The sequence below is a fragment of the Pristis pectinata genome, chromosome 6 (assembly GCF_009764475.1).
Source record: "Pristis pectinata isolate sPriPec2 chromosome 6, sPriPec2.1.pri, whole genome shotgun sequence".
NCBI classification, from domain to species: domain Eukaryota; kingdom Metazoa; phylum Chordata; class Chondrichthyes; order Rhinopristiformes; family Pristidae; genus Pristis; species Pristis pectinata.
In genome coordinates this window covers 19,489,665-19,502,306 of record NC_067410.1, presented here as the reverse complement: position 1 = coordinate 19,502,306, position 12,642 = coordinate 19,489,665, and the positions used below count along the sequence as shown (strand labels likewise).

The window sequence follows — 12,642 nt, the reverse complement described above, 5'->3', positions numbered from 1 at the left end:
TATATTTGTTCCAATGTCTCCAAAGTGAACCAGAAATAAATGCCTAGAAATTCAATCACATATTGCACTTTTTTTTAGAGAAACTGATAATCAATATTTGTATGGTGAGATGTGATAACAATTATTCCTGAGTCATTTTGCAGCACATCGAAAATTCTGCTGGGCATGGTATTCCTGTACTCCAGATATGAATCCACATCAGGGTGATGTTATTCCCTGTGAAATGTTCCTTTTGGAGTGTTGTGTCGGAACTTGGATCATATTATCCCAGAAGTGATTGTCGTCAATCCCTCAAGGCCTATCTTGCAACCACCAATATTTGACCCCATGACCCAAGAAGGCCACTGAAGAATCTCAACAGTTTCCTCCGGCTCCTCACCTCCCATTTACTGTATCCTTAATCTGATCCTTGACACAATCCCTTTTCTGAACCCTACTATCAAAGCCAAGACTTGATGAGTCTCTTTCCCCCTTCCATTAACCATTGTACTTCAGGGACTATTTACGTTGTGCGTCTCAGTGATATACCCACCTTTCCGTCATTGCAATCTGTTCAAGCATGGCTGATCCGGTGTTTGTTTTCCAGTTTCCAGATATTGATGTTCTCCTAGGAAAGATGAATAAGTTATGATTGGCAATACTTGGTTTTATTTCTCAATGATTCTGTAGTTTAATACATCAGCATGCCTCCTAAATATGGTTAATCTTAATTTACATGCAATGACCATTGTCAGACCTGCTAGCATTATTGCAGTCTGTTTAATTAATCAAGTAGTCATCTGCTTTTTGAACAGGATCCCACTACTATGTAGGAAGATGAAACTAAAAATATTGCAGCTTTGTTTCTTATCTAAATTCACATCCATAACTCAGTTTCATAACTAAACGGTCTGAACGGATCACTTATTAAATAGTTATCTTTCCTTGCAAATATCAGGAAAGTAGTACTTTGTTATATTTTTTTATTTATCTTGCAGACTTCTGCAGCTGGAGGAACAGGCAACTAATTCAAGAAGTAATAATAAGGAGCTGGAGGTGGAAAATTATTATTTGAAAATAATATCTTTACCTTAAACAATTCTGCTACAGTAAAAAAATGTACTGCTCGGGTTTGTATTTTAGAAACTTCTTTTCAAATATTCCTGTTGTACAAATTGCTGTTTCAGACTAACAGGTTCCAGCAGGGGAAAACCCCACAGCGTGAAATGGGAATAGAATGAGATGGCAATCAAATGAAAACAGATCTTCCAAAATGACAACTTGACCCAGGTGAGAATTCACTGATAGACATGGTTTAAGTAGCAGTAGGTTAGAATACATGTTTATTCCTTTTTTAAATTAACTTTTAAGTTACAATTTGTGCAACTGTAGTTAATTGACAGCCAATAGTTAATCAACAGTCACTGGGTTAGATATTTATTAAGCCACTGTGCAGTTGGGAAATAGGTTTCTGGCTAACTTAAAGGAGAATGAGAAGAAAAGAAGTGGTCCAACCACATTATTTCAAGTGGATCATGCTATGTGGTGTGCTGAAGAAGTGAGCCGGAAGCTCATCATTATGGATATTAGTTTGTTTCTTTTCAAATTTCTTGAATTAATTGAATTTAAATTCCCCAGCTGGCATGGTGGGATTATGAATTAATGTTTCCAGATTATCCGTCCAGACCTCTGGATTACTTTTAACTATTAGGTTACCATACTCCTTGTCAACTATGTTAAGTTCAGTTCCCTGCACTTAAAACACCTGCATTTAAGATGGGAAGTCATAACAGCCCATTATCCATTTTAATCAATGTTGAACTTATAATGCCAGATTTAATTTGTACTTCATATATTTGGGCATATGTGCTTACTTATTGCATTACATCTTGAAGTGAATTGAATTTTAATAAAACAATAGTACTAATTATGAAGTTGTGGCAGCAAAGAAATCATTGTGTATGCAACTTCCATGCATTATTTCAAAACATATTGTAAAAACTGACATTAAAATAATAAATATCCTGCATGGAAGAACACGACAAACACATTGGATAAAGTCAAAAGTCCGTACAAGATGAAATTTGAAATAACTTTTTGATAGATTTTAAAGTGGCTTTGCTATGAACGTGCATCACATCGACTGTTAATACAATTCCACACAAAGCATATGAAGTACAAAATATAATCTTAAATTAACTTATAAACTTGGATCAAAATATATTGGGGCAGATGACTGGATGAATGTTTTGGTCTCATGATTTTTACCTCAGTACCACACGTAGGATATATCAAGAAAAGTAAGAATGCTATTTTTTTGCTTGCCAATATGTTTTTTATTCAATGTGATATTGTCAAAGAAAAGCAAAAAGCAATTCTTTGCCTAATTGTATGTGGCCTTCATTAATTCACATCATGCTTGCAAACTGTAGCAGCCATAATTAGCAGAATGCCAAATAAGCCCAGAAAGTGCAGCATCTTTAATTATGTTGTCTGCAACAAGCACTTCTGAGTTGAAGTGGAAAGTTTTGGAAGAAGCGGTATCATCCTGTTTGAGTCTTTAACTAATCTGCAGGCAATAGCATCTCATTAAATATGGTACTCACCTGCTCATAGGCAGGTGGGGAATGTACTAAAAAAGTTACCATTACACCTGATTTGGAAAATAATCAGTGAAAAAGTAAGGACGCATGAAGAAGTTAGAGGATTTATGATTAATGAACACAGGAGTACAAAGTCATTTGAAAATATTGTTATTACAGAATGTGATTTCAGTGAAAGATAATATACAAGGTTTGCTCACATGTAAGCTTTGTAATTACTGCCTATTTTTTGAATCCTTATATCATATTTGGAGTCTATGAAAGGTTCTGTTGTGGCGTAGGTGTTTGCCAAGGCTACAACACTTGCTATATCCTGAAAATCATAATGATTTTCTACTTTCACCTGGTACCGTCCAGCAAAAGGTAGCATGGGGGAAAGGTAGAAGAGAAAGAGAAGAGAAAAGAATCAGATGAAGTGGATCTGCTGCAATATTACATTTTATTTAATGAGATTTTTAAAGTAATTTCCCCAACTACCTTCGTTACACATCCATTGCATAATTCAACAGTGTATGAAAAGCAAAGTACAATTTGAAATAAACTTTTGATTATTGAATCACTATATATTTTTTGAGGAGGGTAATTCTGTTTAATGAGAATTTTAAAATTAATTTCCCAAGTAACTACATTATAATTCTATTGCATAATTCCACACACAGCATATGAATTACAAAATAAAATGAACTGGGGTCAATGTTGCAAACAATTTCCTGACCCTTCAGGCACTTGGTCATCAAACTGCAAACAGAGTGGATTAATGGACATCAAAGAAATGCAGCCCTATGCCCCCGTAGTGGAGTAACACAGCACTACCGGGAAGTAGTGAAAATATCTAAATTAAAGTTTAGATAATTGTTTCTGTTCAGCCACAGTCTTTTTGACATAGTGCTAATTGTTGGCTCAGTTAACAGTAAAAGATTAGTTACCTTTCCCATGCCTGAGTGAGCATGCCCAATCTTCACAACAACAGGAAATGTTGGCATGGTTAGCTGAAAACACAGAAAATATTCCCAACAGATTTATTAAATTTCATTTATATTCACAACAAGATTTATTGGAACATATTGTGTATTACAAAGGAAGTACCATATCGATATTCATAAGAACTTCAAGTCCTGTTCATGATTACCTCTGTAAGGGGAGTCAGAGAGTCATACAGAACAGAAACAGGACCTCCAGCCCAACCCGTCCATGCCTATCCAGATGCCTATCTACACTAATCCCATTTTCCTGCATTTCGCCCTCTATTCCTTTCCTATCCATGTATGTTTTCAAATGATTTTTAATGCTGTGGTTGCACCTGCCTCTACTACCTCCTCTGGCATCATGTTCCATGTACACACCACCCTCTGTGTGAAAAACTTGCTCCTCAGATTTCCTTTAAATATTTTCCCTCCTACCTTAAACCTACGTCCTCTAGTTTTAGACTCCCCTATCCTTGCATAAAGACTGTGACTATCTACCCTGTATATGCCCCTCATAATCTTAGTCTTCTGTACTCCAGTGAGAACAATCCCAGCCCATCCAATCTCTCCTTGTAACTAAAGCCCTTCATTCCTGGCAACATTCTGGCGAATCTCTTCTGCACTCTCTCTAGCACCAGCACATTTTTTCCATCATGTGATGACCAGAGCTGCACACAATATAGCAAGTGTAGCCCAACCAATGTCTCGTACAGCTGCAATATGATGTCCCAACTCCTATACTCAGTACCTGCCTATGAAGGCAAGCAAACTAAACACCTTCATCACTACCCTATCCACCTGTGCCACCAGGATTTAGAGTCAATTCAAATGGATAAATATTTTAGCTGTGCTCCAGCAATAACATTGTTAAAAATCAATTTTATGCGACAAAATATCCCAAGAAATCTTCATTTGGGTGTTCGACTTAACTGGAAATCAGTGGGGGACCAAGGATGGATTTTTATTTGATTGTTTCCCTCAAACGTAGGATGACAAAGTAAATTCATTGTCCACCTAGGGACACATAGCTGTGGGAATGGGACGTTTTCTGAAACAGCTGTTGTCATGACGCCCAGCGACCACACACCTTTCCGTTTTCGAGTATGTGTCCTACCCCCAAAGTCAATGGAACCTTAATTATACATATAATCAAAATGTCTTAAAATGATTATAAAGAGAAATATCTTTATAAAGAACTACATCAAAATTACTATATGGAAGCTAGATCTTCAGACCAGCCATTACAGACCACTGCTTGTTCTTCATGTGTTATAGCACAGTTGCTAAATTTACAGGCCTTGTAATTCAGTGCTGCAAGTTCAAAACCCATTCAAGTCTGGCTAACAGTAGAGGTTGTTAGATTCACCAGTACAGCAAGTCACAGCCCAATATTTCACTTCACATATTTTGAGCAAGAGAACTGAAAATTCCTGTTAGTCATCACAGACTAGTGTCCGAGTGTTTATCAGTCCAGTCAGCCAATTATTTAATAAGGGGGGGCACAGTAGTGTAGTGGTTAGCGTAACGCTATTACAGCGCCAGCGATCAGGGTTCAATTCCCGCCACTGTCTGTAAGGAGTTTGTACATTCTCTCCGTGGCTGTGTGGGTTTCCTCTGGGTGCTCCGGTTTCCTCCCACATTCCAAAGATGTACGGGCTAGTAGGTTAACATGGGTGTAATTGGGCGGCGCAGGCTTGTCCGGCCAGAAGGGCCTGTTACCGTGCTGTATAAATAAAGTTTTAAAGTCAAAGGTGTGAGTTCACATCTATGTTCTTTTTCAGTAGCATTTGGCAGGTTAATTCATTCCTGACAGTCCAGTGATAAATCTACATTTGTGTTCCTTAGGGATTCAATTGAGAAGTATGCTGTAGCTGTATTTGAGGTGCTGTATTCAGATTGATATAAGGTTCTGACTTTGCAAATAGTCAAATTAAATCCAAAACATTTGAGACTTGCCATTTAGATAAAAAAGAATTCACTTCATATGGAGGTTGGAGGCTATAGTGCTATTCAATCTGGCATCCCAACAGTAATATGAGCATCAATGGAAGACGTACAGACACACCTCTGCAGCAGACTCTGAAGATCTCACATTTAGCTTGTACATACACTTAATGGTGAACAAGCTGCCTTCTTTTAAAAGTGGCCCAACAATACTTGATCCTGAGTTTCTTCAGCCAGGTGACTGTGGATCCTGGCTCTGGAATTACAACATTCTCTTTCCCATTTGCTGTGTCGAATTGCCTACCCAATGTACTCTCTAGATTGGCTATGTATGGGATGGTACCTGTGAGGGGAACTAACACTTTAAGGCTTACAAAAGGAGTTAGTATCTCGGTAAGTCCAAAAGGACATTTTTTTAATCCATAAATTACATTTGATAAAATGCAATACTGTTTTATAATTTCAAAACCTTTATAATAGAAACCTCTCCGGACATCCATCACCATCTACTGCTTTTCCCAAACATTTCTGTTTACACTAATTACCAGTCATGGAAAAAATGAACTGACAAGGTGCCAAGTTACACAGCCATTTGCTTTAATCAGTCAGACTGCCATAATAAGCACATAACTTAAAGGCCATGCAGAAAATTAAATACTAAGTGTTCTGCTACCTAACAGATTCATCCTAGGTGTATTAGTCTGTATATGAAATCTATCAGTTACTGTTCATACAATGTCAAAATTTCTATCTCCAAATATAATACTTTATCCTCATAACAAATAGATTTCATACTGGCTCTACCATATTCTTCATTTACAAAACATAGTTTTGGCTGCCTATCATGTGACAATCATCATCAGAATCGCTTTGATATGCTTTGAAGGAAAGCAAACTGATTATCTTCCTTGATTCCCCGGTTCTGCTTTGCTTGGTGTTGTGCTTTGTGCTCTCACTGACGGGGCACCTACTCTCATGGTCAGCATCATGAGTGATCTGCTGCGGTGCTCTGCAAATTATTTATTGGTAGACCATTGAGGCAAAAAATATAGTTTCTTGTGAAATAGTAATAAAGGATATTCCTTCCAATGCTCCTGATTTACATTCGCTCTCAGGTCATATTGCCCCAGACTCTACCTTCCCAAAATATTTTTCCCACAGGATTCACAGTGTGCTTTTCAGTGATGCCATTACAAGCAATAATTTTTAGTGGACCATAGATGATGATTCCAGATACTGACATACTTACTTATGTTGATGACCAGGAACACTTCTAAACATTACACCTCATTCAAGGTGCTGGGGAGTAGATACTGAGGAGATGTCAGGGGTAAGTTTTTTACTCAGAGAGTGATGGGTGCATGGAATGGGCTGCTGGAAACGGTGGTGGAGGCGGATACGATAGGGTCTTTCAAGAGATTGTTAGATAGGTATATGGAGCTGAGTAAAATAGAGGGCTATGGGTAACCCTAGTAATTTCTAGAGTAGGGACATGTTCGGCACAGCTTTGTGGGCCAAAGGGCCTGAATTCTGCTGTAGTTTTTTCTATGTTTCTATGAAGGCTAATGGCAAGCTTAAACATTAAGCTGCTAAAGCAAAATCACTAATAAATCTCAATGGCAGAGACATTATATACACTCAATCACAAAGATTTATAAATTAAAACACTGTAGCACATCTGGAAGCCTAACAATGGAGAACAATAAGACAATTCAGGACAAGCATTAGTTTTCCCTGTAACCTATTCCACTAGTTTTCCCTATAACCTATTCTCCCCACATTCCCATCAGCTGCCCCAAGATTCCACCACTCACCTCACCTACACACTAGGGGAAACTTGGAGTGGCCAATCAGCCTACCAGTCTGAATGTCTTTAGGATGTGGAGGAAACCAGAACACCTTGGGGAACTCCCTGTGATCACAGGGAGAAGGTGCAACCTCCACACAAACTGCAACAGAGGTCAGGATTGAACCCAGGTCACTGGACCTGTGAGGCAGTGATTCTACTAGCTATGCTAAAGGGGATCTTGCTGGCAGTTCTCTTTGAAACCACTGGCAAAAGATATGTCTTAGTCCAGTATTTTTATTGAAATTGGAAATAAGATGCGTAACAAAGGAGAGAAAGATAAAAGGTGAAATGATTTGCATTTATATAGTGCCTGCACAAGAGCATTTTGCTGTCAGTTGTACACCAAGCAAACTTACTTTACTTAGAAAACAGTTCTCATGACCTGACAGCCGACCACGAATCACAGAGCCCCGAATCACCCCCTCCCCACCCTTCCCAACTCACTGATCTCCCACACAAAGGCAATTTGCATGATTATACCTGCTCAATGACCCTCCTCTATCCCCAACCATTGCATAACCATTGCACCATTTGCTCCAGATTCCCAGTCCTACTCCCAACACCCCCCACCTCAACATCATGCTTTCAGGCATTGGATCATTTGCCAATCAGGTAAATCTATGTCCTCTTTGCTCCTCTCTATTTACACTTTCTAAACACATCATAATCTTATACACCTAAATCAAATCTCTTCTCAACCCTCTTGGCTCTAAGGAGAACAGCTTCATATTTTCCAGTATGTCCTTGTATCTGAAATCCCTCATCCTGGAGACCATTCTAGTGGGAGGAGGTTAGGTGTAGAGGGTTTATACATTATACCCAATGTGGAAAAAGTGGTCAATAATAAATTGGCTGTCCATTTTACACCTAGCTCAGTGGAAAAGCAGAAAGGAAGGTGAGGTACAAAGAATGACAGTGTGGGGGCAAAATCACCCTTTTATAAACATCTGGCTGAATAGGATAAGCAACTGGAAAAGTGCGTGACTGAGGGTCAAGATAAAGATAGTTATTGGGCATAGCTTTCAGAAGGAGCCAACTAATTGAGAGCCTAACTGGTTTATTGAATTGGAAAGGATGGTGATTAATCATATCTTAGGAGGTAATTTCTTTGAGAGTTTGTAGATCTTTTTGTGGAGTCAGAGTCAATATCACATCAAATTGATTAAAAGAGTAGTCAAAAACCAAGTTGTGTACTCATTCAGCTAAATTAATTTTCCAGCACCTTATTTATTGACCAGAGTTTATTGACTTAATCAGTAATTTGTTACTGTATGTTTTTTTATCCAGTTACTAACTTGTTGAGAAGTTATTTATCTAATAAATAATCTTTAGCAAAATATACAGTATATACAATGACAGAAGTGAATTTTATAAGTAATTTCCCTGCAAGGGTCAAAAATATTTAGATATTTAAATTAATACAAAAATCAATCACAACTCACGTACAAGATTTGTGAGTTAAGATTATTTTCACTCAGGGACAAATTCAAGTAGAAACAATAAGTACCATGGGAAAATAGCATCTTATGGGAGAACAAGTGTCTGGATCAAGATGTAAAATGAAACAAAGTGCTAAAGGCCAATAATAATTATTAAATGAATCTAAAAGAAAGATTTGCTCTTATATATTAATCTCAAGATGTCAGGTTGTCCCAAAGCACTTTAAAGTCAATGAGGTTGTTTTGAAGTGTAATTTTTTGTAATCTGACAAAATGCACCAATCAATTTGCACACAGCAAGGTCCCACAAATACCAATATGATCATGACCATTTAGTAATGTTGATGTTGATTTGGGAAAAATATGATGTAATTCAAGTGTTCTTCTTCTAATGGTGGCATAGAATTCTTTAAATCCACTTGCAGTGCACCACTCCCTCAGTGCCTCTCTCAAAGTACAGCCTGCATTTTTGTGTCCACATCTCTGGAGTGAGACTGTTGGGTGGCCAACAGTAGGAAGTACATGTCATGAAGCACAGGGCAGGAGGCAGTATGAGCAAAGTATAGCCAAGGTGACTTAGATGTTGCAAGTATTATGGATGGCAACATGAGCTCCTAAAAAATAGATGCCCTATGGATGGAAACGTGTTCACAATGCAGACTGGAAAATTATTTCTCTACAAACATTCCACACACATGATATCAAAAGTGTAGGGAGCAGACAAGATGAATCCTACAGGAAAAAAGACCAGATCAGATTCAGAATTGCTGATGAACGTACTTTACCTGCTCAATTCTGGGGAAGGAAGCCCTGGTTGATGCATTTAGACTAAAGTGTTGGTGCAAGGACAACTAGTGATATCTCAACTTGACTTGAGAGCAAGTTATCCATCTCAAGGCAGTGTCGTTAAAACTAATATGTTGAATGAAGTCCAAGACTACACTGACGCCAAGTGGGTGAAGCCCTCTAAAGGTGGTGAACTCAAAGAGTCAAGTAAACTATGACAATATCACACCTATACTTGAGTTAGTACAGCATAGCAGATTGGATTGACAGAGGTACACCATGACAGGGTTATGAAGATTGCTTCAACATAAGTAATCAATTCTGCTGTGCAGTTCAAAGACCTTGTTCATGGAACAGTGAAAACAAAAGTGCAAATAAGTGCAGGAAGGCAAATAGAGATGGCCAAAGGACACACACACACTGCTATCACAGAGGTGCCAAAGACCTGAAGCTAAATGAAATTAATGTCAAATTTATCAGGAGGCATAGTCATGATGGAGAAGAGCATCTCATTTCATAGGAACATGTGTAGGACCAGATCTGGAAGGAGTGTCCATTGACACAACAATGTAGAAGAAGACGACTTTGTGCCAAAGCAATGTACGTTGATATAAGACTACTAATACAAATATATCATAAATACCTAGATAGTCATCCCCATTTGGTGGCATTAATGCACAATATATTCACTTTTGTGCATTATACTCTGCATCCAAAATTCATGCCATTGACTTGGAGGAATAGTGAACTGCAAAGCTATAGCTATGAATCGGCTGGTGGAATGGGCAGATAGATGGCAGGTGAAATTTAATACTGAGAAATGCAAAGCATTATATTTTGGTAGGAAGAATAAGAAGAGACAAAAAAAAAACTAGCGGGCATAATTCTAAAATGGGTACAAGTACTATCTAGGGGTATATGTGCCTAGTTTGCCGAAAGTAGCTGGGAAGGTTGGGGAAGTAATGAAAGAAAGCGTCCAGGATCCTAGGCTTTGTGAGTGGATGCACAGATTACAAAAGCTATAAGGTCATGATGAACCTTTGGATTCATAACTTGAGTATTGTGGTCTACTTTTGGGAACCACTCTTAAGGAAATATGTAAAGGCTTTAGAGATGGTGCAGGAGAGATTTACTAAAATGTTTCCAGTATAAAGGATTGACTGGAGGAGCTGAGGTTGTTCTTGGAACAGAGGAGATTGATAGTGATATTTAAAATCATGAAGGATAAAGCCAATGTAGGTAGAAACTAGTTTCATTGGTGGAAGGGTCAAGAACTAAGGGACAGAGAATGAAGTTTATCAGCAAATCAACTCAAAAATGACGGGAGGAAAATCTTCACATTGAGTGGTTGGGATTTGAAATGCACTGGCAGTGGGAGGTTGATTCAGTTGTGGCATTCAGATGAGAGCTGGGTAAGGATCAGAAAGAAAAGCATTTGCAGGGCAACAAGGAGAGGGCAGGAGTGTGAGACTAGCTGGACTGCTCTTATATAGAACCGAAATGGACTCCATAGGCTAAGTGACCACCTCCTGTTCTTAAACCATTCTGAGATTCTGTACTCTTTGATTTCAATGGAATGAATTCTGGAGGAATGGGGCATACTCTAACCCTTGATACAATTGACTGGGGATTAATTTCTAGGCTATTTATCGCTATCACTTTATGCCTTCAGCACAAAATAACAGCATTGACATTTGAGACCCAGTTGTTACCGTATGTGGTGATCATTCCCTCAACTGGACAAAAAAGCTGAGCCACCTGGTTTGGATCTTGTAGTGGAAGCAGATTTACTCTCTCTTAGATTTGCATTTTGTATTTAATAGCTGAATCCAATTTTAAAACACACTGAGATTAGCACTGAAGTTTTAACCTTTCCTGTGTGCGAGTACACATAGAGCAGCCAGCAGCAGTGTGTCAGACAACAATAAATAAAAAAGTGATCTTATGGGATAGTGGTGAAATATACTAATACAGTTATAACCAAAAACAGGTACCTTCCTATCTATTCCTTGCAGGGTAGAAGGATGGTGCTGATATATGCTATGTCTTTATCAAAGGGTAAGGCATCTTTTAGTGGGGATTGAATATGTAATTTAAAAGGTACCCAGCTTTGTCAAATATCCCAGTTTAAATGAAAGGGTGAAATCAGTAAATAGGACTTCACAGTTAACAACATTCAGTTGACAAAATTGATTCAGTGTAGCAATAAGGAATATAGTATTTTGGGATATTCTGATTTTTACTCTTTTAAGAGACTGATGATACTGTGATACCATGTAGAAGGCTTTAGATTTTTTCCTAAACCAAGTTTTTGTTTGGATAAGTGGGCATGTGATAATGTGATTGCATCACCTATGATGTGTGTTGCAAGAAACTGAAATAAAACTTTGATTTTAAATAAAAGTATAGGCTATACTTACAAGATCACATTGCAGCAGATATAGTGTCTGCTGCAGTGTTAAATTATTCTGCCAACATCATAGTAGTGCTTGAACAAGGTCAGTGGAGAGGTTCCTCTGGAACTTAGCTTAGCTGATAACTCCCCCATGTGGCTACTTTGCCCTTATGAGGGAAGTTAACTATTATCTAACCCTTGTACTTTACCTCATAAAGCCAGTTCCATTTCAGTGGATGGCTAATAGTTTAAAAGAAATTAAAAACAGAAAATGATTTCAATTGCCCCTTGAGCTCAGTCCTGTTAGCTAATCCTTATCTGGTGCAAGGTTTTTTAAACAGACTACTGATTTTAATAATGATATTGCCAATTTATAAAACAGTATTAATGAAATAAATTGTCCACTAAGATATCTTTAATAATAATTAGTGCAAAGTCCTGATTAATGAATTCACTATTGTGCCAAGTGGATTACTGACTTAGCTAAAGGAGCAAATAGAGTTGTCCAGCAAGTAGTGAAAAATCTCCACACTGATTCTGTAGGTGGATTTAATGTTCGAAGATGTAGCATCAATAGAAATAGCCAATATAATTGTGAAAGAATTTTAATTCTTTAGTATTTCTTTATAAGCATAATAAAAATAATATGAATCATTTAAATTTAAAAGTAATTTAAATAATT

General features: G+C 37.8%; 1 protein-coding gene across 1 annotated transcript in view; it reads right to left on the bottom strand.

Annotated features, from left to right (window-relative positions):
• The window catches only part of syn2b (synapsin IIb), a 277,798-nt gene that overhangs the window by 47,330 nt on the left and 217,826 nt on the right, over positions 1-12,642 (bottom strand). Inside the window, 3 exon segments of the mRNA XM_052017352.1 lie at positions 533-607; positions 2,783-2,925; positions 3,509-3,571. Of these exon segments, the coding sequence (XP_051873312.1) occupies positions 533-607; positions 2,783-2,925; positions 3,509-3,571 (281 nt within the window).